The 18,010-nt window shown below is 40.4% G+C and overlaps 1 protein-coding gene across 1 annotated transcript in view; it reads left to right on the top strand.

The window, feature by feature from the left end:
- Positions 1-18,010, top strand: part of NFATC3 (nuclear factor of activated T cells 3) — a 71,798-nt gene that overhangs the window by 10,428 nt on the left and 43,360 nt on the right. The window contains 2 exon segments of the mRNA XM_084755673.1: positions 8,123-9,260; positions 11,959-12,121. Of these exon segments, the coding sequence (XP_084611799.1) occupies positions 8,123-9,260; positions 11,959-12,121 (1,301 nt within the window).

The raw sequence follows: 18,010 nt of genomic DNA, 5'->3' as shown, positions 1-18,010 counted from the left end.
GACATCCAAGCCTACACAGAGAAACCCTGTCTCAAAAAACCAAACCAAACAAACAAACAAAAAGAATTGTTGCTCTTGAAGAGGACCCAAGTTTCATTCTTGGCATCCACATGGTGGCTCACAACCGTCTGTAACTCCAGTGCTAGGGGATCTACCGCCCTCTTCTGGCCTCCACAGACATCATTTAGTTATCTCCCCAGCCCTGCTTGCTTTTTATCTTTGTTGTTGTTTTTGAGACAGGGTTTCTTTGTGTAGCCTTATCCCAGGCTGTCTTGAAATTTACTCTGTAGACCAGGCTGGCCTTGAACTCAGAGATCCATCTGCCTCTGCCTTCTAGTGCTGGGGTTAAAGATGTGTACCACCATGCCCAGTTTCATTTTGTTGTTTTGTTTTTTGAGTCAGGGTCTCACTCTGAATTCCAGGCTGGCCTGTAGCTTGTTCTGTAGATCAGGCTGGTGGTGTTGAACCTGCTGTGATTCTTTTGGCTCCTGGGATTACTGGTGTAAACCACCACGCCCGGCTGAGTGCCTTATGTGAACAGCCTTTGCTTATTATGAAACTATAGGAATATATTACTTCAGTTTTTGTTATTTTCTATTGCAATATTTTCATATTCAAGCTGTAGTGTGATTTTCAATTGTATCTATCTGTTTGTTTACTTATTTATTTGTGTGTGTGTTTGTGTAAACACAGCTCCAGAAGCTAGAGGAGGATGTTGGGTGGTCTGTTTGAGACAGGATCTCTCACTGAACTTTGCATGCTTTTGCCTCAGCTTCTTCAGTACTAGTATTACAGGCTTGTCTTGCCACACCTGGCTCCTGTTTAATCTTAAATGAGCCACTGTTTGTTTGTTTTTCCTTTTTTGTTTTTGAGTCATGGTTTTGCTCTGCTGCTTAGGCTGCTGGGTTGAAGCTCACTGTATCTTAAATTTGATGTCCTCTGCCAAATAGCTGGGACTAGGAGCACGTGCCACCATGCCTGGCTTTCGACTGTTTTACATTTTGAAGCTTTTCTCAGCTGTTTGATGATTGTTGTTATCTGCTTGTCACATAAAATGGGGCACCAAAATTATATTGATTGCTCTGTGATCACAAGTGATGTTTGCCAACTGCAGGCCTCTTTGTATGGTTTTTACTAGGTTACCTTTGAGGTCATTCTCTGTAGTTCTTCTCGCTAGGTTAATTAGATTCCCAAGTGAGAAATCTGCCAGTCTATTGCCTAGAGAGTGTAAGTGTGTTATGCTGTGAGCCAAGGGAGCAGGAAAGCACTTAGGGTTTCAATATACACGTTTTAGAATGGCTTTATTTCATCATCCTGTTTTCAGTATGGTTGCCCGGATTCCTCTTCCTTCTTTCACCTTGTCAGAAAATGTTGTTTACTGCCTAAAGAAAAAGTAGTGGGAGATGTGGAAATCTAGGAGTAGGCTTAGTTCTTCCTTTAAAGAAACTTTGTACCCACCTAGTTTTTTAGTTTTGCCTTCACTTTTTCCTAATTCTGGATTTGCTTGTTCTGGATATATAATATAAAGGGCATTATATAATTGTTGTGTGACTTTGTGTCTGTGCCTTTCACTTAGAGTATTTTCAAGGTTCATTCAAGCTGTAGCAGCATTACTTTTCCTTTTTTGTTTGTTTGTTTTGTTTTGTTTTGTTTTTTGAGACAGGGTCTCTCTGTTTAGCTTTAGCTGTTCTAGACTCACTTTGTAGACCAGGCTGGCCTTGACCTCACAGTGATCCACCTGCCTCTGCTTCCTGACTGCTGGGATTAAAGGCATGCGCCACCACGCCCAGCCCCCATTTCTTTTCTTTTTTCTTTTTCTTTTTTATATTTGGTTTTTCGAGACAGAGTTTCTCTGTGTAGCTTTGGCTGTCCTGGACTCACTTTGTAGACCAGGCTGGCCTGGAACTCACAGCGATCCGCCAGCCTCTACCTCTCCAGTATTTGGGATTAAAGGCGTGTGCCACCACCCCTGGCTCCCCATTTCTTTTCTTAATGAGAAAGATTCTTATTATGTTGCTTCAACCTGCTAAGTAGGTTAGATTGCAGTTGTGTAGCACCACCATAAGTCTTATTTGTTTTTCCTTACTATATTTCATCAAATATGCCACAATTTGGTTATCCATTAATCTATTGAAAATTATCTGATTTTTTTAATCCTCTGGCTATTTCAAATACTACTGTTATAAGCATATGTGTGCAAGTGTTTAGACATTTTTATTCTTATGAACACGTAACTGGGAAGAATTACTTAATTGGTAGTCATTCTTTTTGTTGTTTTGCTTTTTGAGATTGTGCCCCAGATTGGTCGGAAACTTACTCTGTAGCTCAGGCTGGTCTAGAATTTGTACCAGTTCACCTACCTCAGCCTCATGAGCACTGGAATTTCAGATATGAGCCACTGTGCTGGATTGTAGAGCCAGGTGTATATAGCCAAGGATGAGCTAGGATTCCTAACCTTTTGCCTCTACTTCCCTATGCTGGGATTATGAGCATTTGCTACCGTGCCTGTCTTGCTTACTTATTTATTAATTGATTGACTGTTGTTATTGCTATTATATTTGTTTCAAGACAGGGTAAGTCTCTTTTTTCCCTTTTCCATCTCTGTTTTTGAGACAGTCTTGCTCCATAGTCCAGGTTGCCTTTGAACTTACTGTAGCTCAAGCTGTCTTGAGCTTTCAGCAGTTCTCCTGCCTCAGCCATCCATAACTGGGATTTCTAGTGTTTGCTTTGAGGCAGAGGCAGGAGGATCACTGTAAGTTTAACACAAGACTGGTATACATAAGAGATTTGTAGGCCAGCTTTGTGTACATGGCAGTTTGCGGACCAGTCAGGAATTCATGATGAGCCATTCCCTCCCCAACTTCTCTGTCTCATAAACAACAACAACAACAACAACAACAACAAAATGGCTGGGTATACAGCTTGGTGTAGTATGTTTGCCCAGTATTTGTAACACCCTAGGTTCAGTTCTGAGAACAACAAAACCATATTACTGTGTCCCAAGCAGCAGTGTGACATCCACTTATGTGTTTTTTCAGTTACTATCTTTGTGTGAAAGTAACCACGGACAGCACATAATTGAGTGTGGCCAAATTCCAATAAAATTTTATTTATAGACACCAAAAATTGAATCACACTATTATATCTCATAAGGCAGTTTTCTTTTAAAAACCATTCTTAACTTGTAGGCTGACATAAAAAAAAAAAAAAGGCAAAACAAAACAGATGATAGGACAGATTTGGCTCACAGACTGTATTTTGCCAACCCATGGTTTACTATTAGTAAAAACATGAGCATGCTGTGTGTTCTCCAGATTACTTTCTGCTCTCCTTTGGTCCTCTGGTGGCTAATAGAACATTTAAAAATTAAATAAGTCTTGAGATGGTTTTCGAGCATTGTGAATGAGCTGAAAATCTTACGATTGTTAAAAAGTATGCTTGGCGTGGCTGCTATCATTTTTAGAGTTGGAATTTCTGGACACTTAGGAAAAAGATGAAACAGTACATTATCTTTTGTGTTCATGTTTTTGTACTACTTTAAAGTATGTGTGGTTGGGTATCCATCCATGTTCCCATACATGAGGAGGCCAGTAGAGGATGTCAGGTGTTTCCCTCTTTTGCTGTTCACCTTATGGCCTTGAGACAGGGTCTCACTGAATCAGCTAGGCTGGCTAGCTGGGAATTCCTGAGACCTGCCTACCTCTCTGCCCTCAGTGCTGAGGTTACAGACACATGCAGACATCCCTCGAATTCATGTTCTCATCTGCTGGCACAAAAAGCACTGCTACCCAGTGAATGAATCGTTTCTACCAGCCTCAAGACATCATTTGTATCTACAGGGTCCTTGGAGAAAAGTATGAATTTCAGCATTAATCAACCACTGAAGTAGCTGGTATAACAATTGCATTACTCATGGATGATTTTCAATAAAAAAAATAAGATTCTTAAAAGTACATTCTTAGGTAAAAATGAGTTTTTACAAAAACTGGATCTTGGGCTGGAGAGATGGCTCAGAGGTTAAGAGCACTGGCTGTTCTTCTAGAGGTCCTGAGTTCAATTCCCAGCAACTACATGATCGCTCACAACCATCTGTAATGAGATCTGGGTGCCCTCTTCTGTACATGCAGGCAGTACACTGTATACATAATAAATAAATCTTAAAAAAAACCAAGACAACAGCAGCAACAAAAAACTGGATCCTATAATGATGAAGAATATAAGTAATTGATAGTATAATTAAGTCTCTAGCAGGACTTGCTTAGTATTAAATACTATATAATACGAATAAAAATAAAATTATATAATATAAAATAAAAAAAATATTGGGGCTGGAGAGATGGCTCAGAGGTTAAGATCCCTGTCTGCTCTTCCAAAGGTCCTGAGTTCAATTCCTAGCAACCACATGGTGGCTCACAACCATCTATAATGTGATCTAATGCCCTCTTCTGGCTTTCAAACACTGTATACATAATAAATAAAAATTTAAAAAATATATAAATATAAAAAGAGCAAGAGGTGGGCTTTATTTAACTTTATCAAATAATCTTATTTTTATTTGAGACACGGTTTTTCTTTGTAGCTAAGGCTAGTCTTGAACTCTTTATCCCACTGCCCAAGTTGGAGTGCTAAGATTATACAGTTATGAGCCACCTTGCCTATTGAGGGAGTAAATAAAAAGTCTAAATCTATGAAGATTAATGATCAGCTATAATTTAAAATCCTCAGTCAGCTTTTTTCTGTTTAGGTAAAGGATCTATTGGTGTCTGGTTGCTTTTGTTTGGACTTACTTTATGTGTTTGGAAGTTTTGCTTAGTATATGTCTGTGTACCATGTGCATGCCTTGTGCTTACAGAAGAGGCCATTAGATCCCCTGGGACTATAGTTTCAGACACTTACTATGAGGTGCTGTATGGGTGCTTGGAGTCAGATCTAACCCAGGTTCTATGCAAGAGCTCTCTATTGATGAGTCACCTCTCTAGCCCCATCTAGTGGCTTTTGTAACCTGATTGGCTGTGTGCAAATATGAATTCTTTTTTTTAAAGATTATTTATTGTTATTTATTCAGTGTTCTGCCCATATGTGTGCCTGCACTCCAAAAGAGGGTACCAGATTTCATTATAAATGGTTGTGAGCCACCTTGTCGTTGCTGGGAATTGAACTCAGGACTTTTGGAAGCGCAGACAGTGCTCTTAACCTCTGAGCCATCTCTCCCACCCCCAAACATGAATTTTTGTTTGTTTGTTTGTTTTGTATTTGTTTTTTGAGACAGGGTCTCTCTGTGTAGCCTTGGCTGTCCTGGACTCACTTTGTAGACCAGGCTGGCCTCGAACTCACAGTGATCCACCTGCCTCTGCCTCCCGAGTGCTGGGACTAAAGGCGTGCGCCACCATGCCTGGCTATGAATTATTTTTTAAAAAATATTTATTTATTATTATGTATACAATGCTGAAGAGGGTATCAGATCTCATTATAGATGGTTTGAGCCACCATGTCGTTGCTGGGAATTGAACTCAGGACCTCTGGAAGAGCAGTCAGTGCTCTTAACCTCTGAGCCATCTCTCCAGCTCCCCAAACATGAATTCTTTTTTTAAAAATTTATTTATTTATTGCATATGAGTGCTTTATCTGCAGAAGAGGTTATCAGATCACATTATAGATGGTTGTGAGCCACCATGTGGTTGCTGGAAATTGAACTCAGGACCGTTGAGAGAGCAGGCGGCTCTCTTAACCACCGAGCCATCTCTCCAGCCCCCAAACATGAATTCTTGATGATATGACTACAGAGGAAGAAGATGTCTGTGTTATACACTTCCTAAAAGAAAAAAGAAAAATTTTATTGCAAGGAAACTGAGACCTACAGAGTAAATGTGAGTAAGAAGTAAAGTCCGCATTACTGGTAGGGTAGTATAGATAACAACAAACTGCCAGAAAGTAATAAAAACCACTTTCTGTTGTTCTGCTGTTTTGAGAAAAAAAAAACAACAAAACACAACTCATTGTGTGTCCTACAGACTCACAGCCTCACCTGACCTAGAACTAGCTATCCTTCTGCCTCCTAAATTTAAGTATGAAGAAACTTGATGCCCTCCCAGCCCAAAGGTGCTTTTCTTTCTCCTTTTTCTCACCTTCATTTTCTTCAAGACAAGGTTTTTCTGTGTAGCCCTGGCTGTCCTGTAATTCTTTCTTTAGACCAGGCTGGCCTAGAACTCAAAGATGCACCTACTTCCGCCTCCCAAGTACTGGGATTACAGGAGTGCACCAACACTACCTGGCTCCCAAGGTGTTTTTCTTTTCTTTTCTTTTTTTGGTTTTTCAAAACAGGGTTTCTCTGAGTAGCCTTGGCTGTCCTGGACTCATGTTGTAGGCCAGGCTGTCCTAGAACTCACATTGATCCACCTGGCTCTGCCTTCCAAGTGCTGGGATTAAAGGTGTGTGCCACCATGCTGGGCTCCCCAAGGTGTTTTTCAAAGACTCTCTTTCACTCAGTCTTAAATGGCAATTGCCAAATACAGACAGCACAATTTCTATTCTTAAAAACAAAAAACAAAAAAACTTTATCTGGGCATGGTGGCACATGCCTTTAACCCATATCACTTGGGAGGCAGAGGTAGGCAGATCTCTTGAGTTTGAGGTTAGTCTGATCTACACTTCAGTCCCAGGTCAGCCAGGGCTGCACAGAGAAACCCTGTCTCAAAAAACAAAACAAAACAAAAAATCTTTAGGGCTGGAGAGATGAGTCAGTGTTGAAAGCACCTGTTGCTCTTACAGAGGATCTAGGTTCTGTTTCTGGCATTCACAGAGTGACATACAACCTTCTGTAACTCCAGTTCCAGGGGACCTAATGCTGCCTTCGGCCTTCCAAGGGCACTCGCTGTACACAGGTAGTATATTGATATAAATGTAGGCAAACACAAAAAATGAAAATAACAAAAATCTCTAAAAATTTTAATTAAATTCAGGTGTGTGTGTGTGTGTGTGTGTGTGTATGTGCAGATGCCACAGAAATCATATGGAAATCATAGGATATTGTACAGGAGTTGGTTCTTTTATATATGTGGATCCCAGAGGTTGAACTCAGGTCATTGAGCTTGGTAGCAAGCACCTTTACCCACTAAGCCTTGAGGGTCCAATTATCATATAGTTATGTGGCTTTAGTTTTTATTTGTATGTGAGAAAGAGCACATAGATACACATTATACTCTCCCCCCTGCCAAGACTGGGTTTCTCTGTATAACAGCTGTGGCTGTCCTGGACTCACTTTGTTAACCAGGCTAGCCTCAAACTCACAGAGATCACTGCCTCCGAGTGCTGGATTAAAGGCATGTGCTACCACACCTGGCCACACTGTACCTTTTATAAAAACATTCACTATTCTCAGATTATAACTTTTGGAAATAGGGAAGTAAAGAAAAGGAGTATCACATATTTCCATATGTAATTTTCATGCATTCTTTTTTGGGTGGGTGGTTTGAGGCAGTTTCTCTGTGTAGCCTTGACTGTCCAGGACTTGCTTTATAGACCAGGTTGGCCTGGAACTCAGAGATCCGCCTGCCTCTGCCTCCCTGAGTACTGGGATTACAGAGGTGTGCCACCACCACCGGGCCATGTATATCTTCAAAAGTAAATAAATAAATACATTTTTTAAAAAAAGCCAGCCTTTGTTCTTGTCAGGATATGGTCCAATCAACTAGCTCAAGCTGGCTGGGCAGTGGTGGCATATGCCTGTAATCCCAGCACTCAAGAGGCAGAGGCAGGTGGATCTCTTGAGTTTGAGGCCAGTCTGGTTTACAGAGTGAGTTCCAGTACAGCCAAAGCTACACAGAGAAACCCTGTCTCGAAAAGCCAAAGTGGGGGAGTTCAAGTTGGCCTGAAATTCACTAACTTAGCTAAAATAGGCACTGAACTCTTGAGTAGTCCTTCTGCCTGTTTGTTACAATTAACAAATAAGAATCACTGTGCCCATCCAATTAGTGGAACTAATGACACACATTTTGGTATCCAGATTTTTTTTCTCTCAGGATTGTTACTACTTTTTTATCTAGTAATTTATACACTTGTGTTTTCTAATTTCTTCTCATATTGACTTTTTTGGTTGTCGTTTTTTTTTTCTTCCTTTTCATAGATCTTGAGCCAGATGACTGTGCATCCATTTACATCTTTAATGTAGACCCACCTCCATCTACTTTAAACTCATCACTTGGCTTACCACATCATGGACTGCTGCAGCCTCACTCTCCTGTTTTGTCACCATCATTTCAGCTCCAAAGTCACAAAAATTATGAAGGAACTGGTGATATTTCTGAGTCTAAATATAGCCCATTAGGTGGTCCCAAACCCTTTGAGTGCCCAAGTATTCAAATTACATCCATTTCTCCTAACTGTCACCAAGGAACAGATGCACATCAAGATGACCTACATATAAATGACCCAGAAAGGGAATATTTGGAAAGGCCTTCTAGAGATCACCTCTATCTTCCGCTTGAGCCATCCTACCGGGAATCTTCCCTTAGTCCTAGCCCTGCCAGCAGCATTTCTTCTAGGAGCTGGTTCTCAGATGCATCTTCTTGTGAATCTCTCTCACACATTTATGATGATGTGGACTCAGAGCTGAATGAAGCTGCTGCTCGCTTTACTCTTGGCTCACCTCTGACTTCTCCAGGTGGCTCTCCAGGAGGCTGCCCTGGAGAAGACTCCTGGCATCAGCAGTATGGACCTGGACACTCCTTGTCACCTAGGCAATCTCCTTGCCACTCTCCTAGATCCAGTATCACTGATGAGAATTGGCTGAGCCCCAGACCAGCCTCAGGACCCTCATCAAGACCCACTTCTCCCTGTGGTAAACGACGGCACTCTAGTGCTGAAGTATGTTACGCGGGTTCCCTTTCACCCCACCACTCACCTGTTCCTTCCCCTGGTCACTCCCCTAGAGGAAGTGTAACAGAAGATACCTGGCTTACTGCTTCTGTCCACACTGGGTCAGGCCTTGGCTCTGCACCATTTCCATTTCAGTACTGTGTAGAGACTGATATCCCTCTGAAAACAAGGAAGACTTCTGAAGATCAAGCTGCCATACTACCAGGAAAAATAGATGTCTGTTCAGATGATCAAGGGAGCTTATCACCATCCCGGGAGACTTCAGGAGATGATGGCCTTGGATCTCAGTATCCTTTAAAGAAGGATTCATCTGGTGACCAATTTCTTTCAGTTCCTTCACCCTTTACGTGGAGCAAACCAAAGCCGGGCCACACCCCTATATTTCGGTGAGTTGATAGAAATGGCTGCTGATCACTTTTTCATGCTCTATAGGTTGTTTGCATCGTATAACTACATTGTCTGTCTATGTTTGACTACCTCTCCTCCCTTTTCTCTCTTTCCCCTCTCCCTTCTTGTCTCTCCTTCCTTCTCTTCCCCTCTCCCTGTCTTTATCTTCCTTGTTTTTCATTTAAAAAAAAAAATTCTGCTGGTCATAAAGCTTAGAAGCCCTTTTTTATTTCCCTTTAAGTCTTTTTTGTTTTTCCAGACAGCCCTGGCTGTCTTGGATTTGCTTTGTAGACCAGGCTAGCCTCAAACTCAGAGAGATCTGCCTGCCTCTGCCTCTGCCTCCCAAGTGCTGGGATTAAAGGCGTGTGCCACCACTGCCTGACCTTTAAGTTTTAAGTGTTTTCAAATTGGCAAAGTTACATTTTAAAGTATATACATTAAGAAAAATATAGGTGATGCATTAGAGATAATGGTAAATGACATTTAAGGATCCTTAAGAGGAGTTTCTTTGTCTAGAAAAGATTATTGTATGGGTAAGTTATTGTATGAGTTATATTACTAATAAATTAATTGTAACTTCGCATATTTTGAAGGAGCATGTGTGTGGGTGCGTGTATGTGTATTTTTATGTGGAGGCCAGAAGACAGCCATGAGTGTTGTTCCTCAGGAGTCATACATCTTGGAGTTTTGTTTGTTTGTTTGCTTGCTTGCTCGCTTTGTTTTGTTTTTTGAGACAAGGTTTCTCTGTGTAGCCCTGGCTGTCCTGGAATTCTCTCCTTTGACCAGGCTGAACTCGAACTCAGAGATCCACCTGCCTCTGCTTCCAAGTACTAGGATTAAAGGCGTGCACCACCATGCCTAGCTATACACTCTGTTTTTTAGACAAGGTTTCTTGTTGGCCTAGAGCTCACTAAGCTTCTGGTTTAAAACAAAAAGTGTGTGTGTGTTTGCATGTTTATGGATGGTATGTGTGAATATGGGCATCTGTGTCATACCCTGTATTTGGTATTTAGAGAACAACTTTCTGCAGTTGGAGTTGATTCGTTCTGCCTACCTTTATGTGGGTTCTGGGGATTGTTTTTTTTTTTTTTTTTTTTTTTTTGGTTGTTGTTGTTTTGTTTTTTGTTTTTCAAGACAGAGTTTCTTTGTGTTAGCCTTGGCTGTCCTAGACTCACTTTGTAGACCAGGCTGGCCTCGAACTCACAGCGATCCACCTGCCTCTGCCTCCCAAGTGCTGGGATTAAAGGTGTGCGCCACCACGCCCGGCTGGGTTCTGGGGATGGAACTCAGGTCCTTATGCTTGCATAGCATGGCAGGTACTTTACTGACTTGAGTTCTCTTGCTTTGTCTTATTGATGATGACAAGCATTTTCTCCTACAATCTATTTATTTTTAAATATTTATTTAATTGAGAAAGAATATTGCTGTCTGACCCATGCTGAACTAAAATGTGTGATCCTATTCCTACAGACTCCCAAATTAGCTGGGACATGTTTTATTTTATTTTAAACCTTTAAGCAGTCTTATTTTCTTTCTTCAAGACTGGGTCTTACGTAGCTCAGACTTTACCTCAAGTTTACTATATAACTGAAGTTCTGATCTTCCTACCTTAACCTCCTTAATTCTGGGATAACAGGTGTGTGTCACTAATCAGGTTTTCTTGCATGCTAGGCAAGAACTCTACTTACAGTTTTACAAATCATTAAGAGGTCTTTCTCAGCCGGGTGGTGGTGGCGCACACCTTTAATCCTAGCACTCGGGAGGCAGACCAGGCGGATCTCTGTGAGTTCAAGGCCAGTCTGGTCTACAGAGTGAATTCCAGAACAGCCAAGCTACACAGAGAAACCCTGTCTCAAAAAAAAAAAAAAAAAAAAAAAAAAAGGTCTTTTTCAAAATAAAAAAAGGAGTCCTAAAAGCAGATACAATATATTTAAGTATTCGGGTTAAAGTAGTATTTATTCAGTAAAAAAAAGAATAGCCACATAATGGTGGTGCATGCCTTTAATCCCAGTGCTCAGAAGCCAGAGGCAGGTAGATCTCTCTATCAGTTCTGGATCTTTTTTTTTTTTTTTTTTTTTTTTTTGGTCTTTTGAGACAGGGTTTCTCTGTGTAGCCTTGGCTGTCCTGGACTTGCTCTGTAGACCAGGCTGGCCTTGAACTCACAGCGATCCTCCTGCCTCTGCCTCCCGAGTGCTGGAATTAAAGGCATGCGCCAACATGCCCGGCTCCAATTCTGAATCTTGATGAGTTCGAGGCCAGCTTGGTCTACAGAGTGAGTTGCAGGACTGTCAAGGATACACAGAGAAACCCTATCTACAACAACAACAACAACAACATAGCCTACTAAATACCTACCATGTTCAGTACTATAACTTACTAAGTGAAGTAAGTTGATTTTGGAATACTTTTTTTTTTTTTTTAAGACTACTGGAAAAAAACGAGGTGTGGTGGCGCACATCTGTATTTCCAGCACTCAGGGAGGCAGAGGCAGGCAAATCTCTGTGACTTCAAGGACAAGCTGTTCTACAGAGTGAGTTCCAGGACAGCCAAAGCTACACAGAGAAACCCTATCTTGAAAAAAATAAAGACAAAAAAGGCACCACTGGGGAAAAATATTGGAACTGGCATAGAGATGCTTTGAATCTTTGAATCTGCTTGGCACACTATGATGAAATTGTTTGTATGTTTTGTTTATAGCACATCTTCATTACCTCCATTAGACTGGCCTTTACCAACTCACTTTGGACAATGTGAATTGAAAATAGAAGTGCAACCTAAAACTCATCATCGAGCCCATTATGAAACTGAAGGTAGCCGCGGGGCAGTGAAAGCCTCTACTGGTGGCCATCCTGTTGTGAAGGTATGAGACTTTGGAGCTTTTCTTTATAGGTACCATATACGTGTTAATGATTGTATGAGTATATTGATTTAGGTAAAAGTAAGAAAACTCAGATCTGAAGAGCCTCTGTTTTGTGTTTGTTGATATGGCTGTACTTCTGCTTGAGTTTTCTTTGCTAGTCCAGGAAAAAGTCTTCCTGACTGACTTTTCATCTGGGGAAATAAGATGTTGATGGTCAAATTGCTGTTTTTCTGGTTTTAAAAAGAGTATAATGCCAGGTAGTGGTGGCCCATATTTTTAATCCCAGCACTCAGAAGGCAAAGTCTCTGAGTTTGAGGCCAGCTTGGTCTACAGAGTGAGTTCCAGGACAGCCAAGGCTACTCAGAGAAGCCCTCTTGCGAAAAACAAAAAACAAAACCAAACCAAAAGAGTATATTGTGCTTATAAATCTAGTATAGGCTCATGTAAGTGGTACAGCCTGGAGAAATGACTCAGTGAGGAGAGAGCATGTTCTGTAAGTTTGAGGACTTGAGTTTGAATTTCCAGCAATGACTTAAAAAGCCAGCCTTGGCTGCATGTGCCTGTCTGTCAGCATTAGGGTGTAGAGATAGGCTGGCTTCAGCAGGTTTCTGGCCAGCCAACCAGCCTAATCTAAAGAGGAGCTCATCACAAGGCAGTAAGGAAGAAAGTGAAAAAGGAACTCTGTGCGTTCATATCATGCATGTAATACACTCACAGACACGCACACGTGCGCACACACACACAAATTTAAGGTATGCAGAAAGTAAAAAGAATAATTCAATAGATTACCCAAAATTTGTCAACCTGAAAAATAAGCTATATTTGATAACATTTTAGTAACATTATAGGTTCCCCCCTCCTCTTGTCTTGACTATATATTGAGTGGATATAAATAGTTGTCTAAAAAGATGAATTAATTAAAAAAAATTATAGTATGAGCCGGGCGTGGTGACGCACGCCTTTAATCCCAGCACTTGGGAGGCAGAGGCAGGCGGATCGCTGTGAGTTCAAGGCCAGCCTGGTCTACAAAGTGAGTCCAGGACAGTCAAGGCTACACAGAGAAACCCTGTCTCGAAAAAGCAAAAAAAAAAAAAAAAAAAATTATAGTATGTGTGCCTGATTGTCTGTAGGTGCCCTCAGAAGAGGGCACTGAATGTCCTGGAAGTGGAGTTACAGGCAGCTATGAGCCTTAGGATGTGCATGCTGAGAACTGAACCCAAGTCCTCTGCAAGAACAGCAAGTGCTTATTAACTGGTCAGCTATCCTCCAGCCTCGTCCTTTTTATTTTATTTTATTTTATTTTTTTTTGAGACAGGGTTTCTCTGTGTAGCCTTGGCTATCCTAGACTCACTTTGTAGACCAGGCTGGCCTCGATCACTCATAGTGATCCACCTGCCTCTGCCTCCAGAGTGCTGGGATTAAAGACGAGTACCATCATGCCCAGCTGCCTCATTCATTTTTTAAGGATAGTGGATTATTAAACTTCATCACTGTAATATCATACATGAGGTAGTCAACTTGTAATCAGGAAGTTTTTATTTTGGTTCAGTTTGGGAGGTTGATTGGTTCTGCTGCATTGGGGCCTATGGTGATCTAGTATACCATGGTGAGAGCACATGACAGAGAAAGACCCTCACCTTATAGAGGCTGGGATTGAAATTGAGAATTGGAAAAGGACTGGTTCTCAATGCGCCCCTCCCAACTGTGTTCCAGTAAACTTGCTTTTTTCCATCTAACTCTCACCGCTTAAAGTTTCTGCCCACTTCCCAATAACACCCCATATTGACAACAAAGGCTTTAACAAATAGGCCTTTAGAGGAAATGTACATAAACCATAGTAGATAGAATAATACATTCTATCTATGTATCTATATATCTCTCTATATAGTATATTTCGTGATTAAAATATTTGTTTTCAGCTGGGTGGTGGTGCACGGCTTTCATCCCAGCATTTGGGAGGCAGAGGCAGGTGGATAGCTGTGTGTTCAAGGCCAGCTTGGTCTATAAAGTGAGTCTAGGACAGCCAAGGCTGCACAGAAAAACCTGTCTTGAAAAACCAGTTTTCACTTAACTAGAATAAAAACATGTACTATTTGGTGTATTTCAAGTATGCCTCATATTTTAAAACTTTGAATCAAATTTTTTAAATTTTGATTGTATTTGGATGTACTGCAACAACACACACACACACACAAACACACACAAAAGAAAAGAAAAGATGCCAAAATAAAACAAAGAAATGCTTAGTCTTAAGCCATTGGTGGTGATTCTTGCTTGTAATCCCAGCCTTTAGAATACGTAGGTCAAGAGACTCACGGTATATTCAAGGTCAGCCTGGGACACATCGTGAATTGTAGGACAACATGGGCTACAAAGTGAGACTGTAAAGAAAAAGGGAAGGGTAGGAAACAACAACAAAAAAAGTTTTAAAAATGCACAGTAACCTGAACACCAACATTAATGACCTCTAATTGAAACAACTCAGTAAATAGTTAAACAGCCTCTAGTATATTTATAGGGCACTCCCACCTATCTGTAAGAAGGAACAAATAGTTGATATGTGCTACAACTTGTGTGATCTCCATGGCGGTTTGGTCTATCATAGATATACTACCACACCCAGCTCTCGTGGTTCTCTATGGAAGTATGCTAATTGAAAAAAAAAATCTCGGAGCCAGACGTGGTGGTACATGTGCCCTTAATCCCAGCACTCGGGAGGCAGAGGCATGCGGATTGCTGTGAGTTTGAGGCCAGCCTGATCTACAAAGTGAGTTCAGGACAGCCAAAGCTACACAGAGAGACTCTGTCTGGGGCGGGTGGGGGGACACGACACGACACCTCACAGTATGATTCTATTTACATAGCTTTCTCAAATTGACTAAGCTATAGAGACACAGAATAGATTAATAGTTACCAGGAAACAGTTTAAGTGTCACAAATAAAAATGGGTAGCACAAGAAATTTTATTTGTGGTGATGGAGTATGTCTGTATCTTTACCACTGTAGTAATTACTTAAATCTCTACCTCTGAGAAAAATGCACACAACCAAGCAAACATATATATGTGGAAACTGTGTTGGGCTATAGTCAGCAATTATACCAGTGCCAATTTTCTGGTATTTTTCAATAGAGTTCACTACTGTAAGTGCATGCTATATTATGTTTGTGAAGTCCAGGTGTTGATACTTTTTTCTAACTTTCACTAAGGACAAAAAGAGCTTATACTATATAGTTTGGCTATCATGGTCTGCTTAGTGAAATCCTGTCTCAAAAATAAAAATAAAAGGGCTAGAGAAATGGCTCAGAGGTAAAGAGCACTGTCTATTCTTCCAAAGGTCCTGATTTCAATTCCCAGCAACCATAGGGTAGCTCACAACCATCTATAATGAGGTCTGGTGCCGTCTTCTGGCCTGCAGGCACACATCTGGCAGAATACTGTTCAAGTAATAAATAAATCTTTTTTTAAAAAAAGAAAAGAGTACAGATTAAACAGTGGTAAGTTAGCTTTTTTCTTTTTTCTTTTGTTGTTATGCTAGGGACCAAACCCAGGGCCTCATACATGCAAGGCAAGTATACTTCTGACATAGTCAAACCCAGGGGCTCTTCCTAAGTAATTTGTCAGGACCCATAATAGGACTGCTGTTATTAAAGTTGCTGTGGTGTGTCCTATAGTGACCTTCAGGCTTTAACCCTCCAGCCTAAATTAGATTATGCAGGCACAGATCTTTGCTATGGAAACAATATAGAAACATAACAAACAACAACTTACTACTTTCTTTTACACAGCAGAGGCCTGATTAGATAGTAGATGAAAGGTTTGAGAGGATAATGTTAACAGTGGTAATTTATTGATAGCTTATAACATAATTGTTCCTTCTGGGATTAGATAAGGCAACAGCATAACTAGTTTATTCTTTAAAATCCCTGAGATGCAGAAGAGTAGTCCTATTTTTCTTATGCTGTATTATATGTACTTAAGCAGATGTTGGCAGGAATATATTTATATATATATTCCCTTTGAAATCTTATATGTATGATTACCTTCCCACAGCAGTGGTTTATTTCATCAAAGTGAAAAGGACAGGTGGCTTACATCTTTGCCAAGCTGGTATGAATATGAGTCATTTAATATAGCTAAGGATTCTTTGGTATATGGTGCTTATCCACTTGTCATGTGATACTTACAATAACATTTATGCATAATAGTAACATTTAGAAGTCCAGTGCAGTATCCATTGTGACACAGAGCCAGGAGAGTAACATGTAAATTTTTTATTTTCTATTTTAGATTTAACTACTTCATTTTGGCCAGGCATTTACTGCTTATTATTTAAATATTATATTTACCAACCTTGAGTTAATATGTTCTATGAAATTGTCTCTCTTATTCCAAAATTTATTTATTCAATAATGATGTGGGGTTTTTGTTTTGTTGTTGATGGTTTTTGTCTTTTGAGACAGAGTTTCTCTGTGTAGCCTTGGCTGTCCTGGGTCTCTTTATAGACCAGGCTGACCTTGAACTCACAGAGATCTGCCTCCCAAGTGCTGGAATTAAAGATGTGGCCCACCACCGCCAAGCTGATGTAGAGTTTTTTAATGTATTAAACATATGTATAAACTCTGGTGAGAGCAAGGTAAATGCTGTTCTCTTCAAGTACTTAGAGGCAAGTGCTGAAGCTGTTGTGTCTTCCATCAGTGAATGAGCTATCAATTTCATACAAATGGAACATGAAGGAACAATAGGTACAGCAGAAGGAAGGAAGCATTTATTAGCTGTGAATTTCAGAAAGTCCCCTTCTTTTTTTTACATTTTAGTTTTACATTTTTTATCTGTAGACTAGGAAATAAAAATGACGTTCACTCTACAGGAATCTTAGGTTTTAATGCACTCAATTAAAGCAGAGTATATAACCGTTCTCTACCTTGACTTTTTGTCTCTGTGTAAGTATAGAAGAGGTGGTAGTTTGTGTGTGTGGCATTTGCTGCTATAGAATCAGAAAAGTACATGTGTATGCAGTGTCCCACCCCACCCCACTCCACCCCACTGTCTTAGTCAGATTTGGTGGGGCTTGCCTATAGTCCTAGCCGTCAGTCTGGAGATGTAGACAGATCACAAATTCCAAGCCAGACTGAGAAACTTCCTGGGTTTCAAATCAGCTTATGCTACAAGACTCTGTATGAAAGCTTGTCATGGCAGATTCATACCTCCAATCCTAGCACTCAAGAGGCAGAGCAAGGAAGAATCCAGGAGTTCATAGCCAATTGTTGGTCCATAATGAGGTTGAAGTCAGTTTGAACTACCCAAGACCCTGTTGTTTTGCTTTTCGTTTGTTCATTTTTTAGAGACAGGCTTTCTCTGTAACAGAGCCCTGGCTGTCCTGAACTCAATTTGTAGACCGTAGAGATCTACCTGCCTCTGCTGAGATTAAAGCCATACGCTACCACCTCTGGCTCCAAGACCCTGTTTTAAAAATAAAACAAAAAACAAAACCAGAACTGGATAGATGGTTTAGGTTTAAAAGAATAAGGCTTACAACCAAAAACCAAAAACAACTGCTTGCCATCTTAGGATCTTTCGGAATGTCCTGGTCTCTGCTTAGGAGACCAAAGAGAAACCCTGTCTTGAAAAACCTTTTTTTTTTTTTTAAAAAAAGACTGCTTCCATAATAGATTCTCATAAAAGTCAGAGGTTAGGATGATGAGACAGTTTCTGCTTTTTGGAACTTTTATGGCTCCCAGGAGAGTAGATAATAAAATTTAAAATAGTGTCAATAGCAGTCAGTACTATAAAAAATAATAAAGCAGCATGAAAGATGTAAATAAGAAGGTAGTAAATGAAATGAAGGAGGAGGGCAATACTACGATCAGAAAGAACACTCTAGAAGGATA

This window comes from Acomys minous (assembly GCF_964271855.1).
Source record: "Acomys minous genome assembly, chromosome: 14".
NCBI lineage: Eukaryota > Metazoa > Chordata > Mammalia > Rodentia > Muridae > Acomys > Acomys minous.
This window is presented reverse-complemented; position numbering and strand designations above follow the sequence as displayed.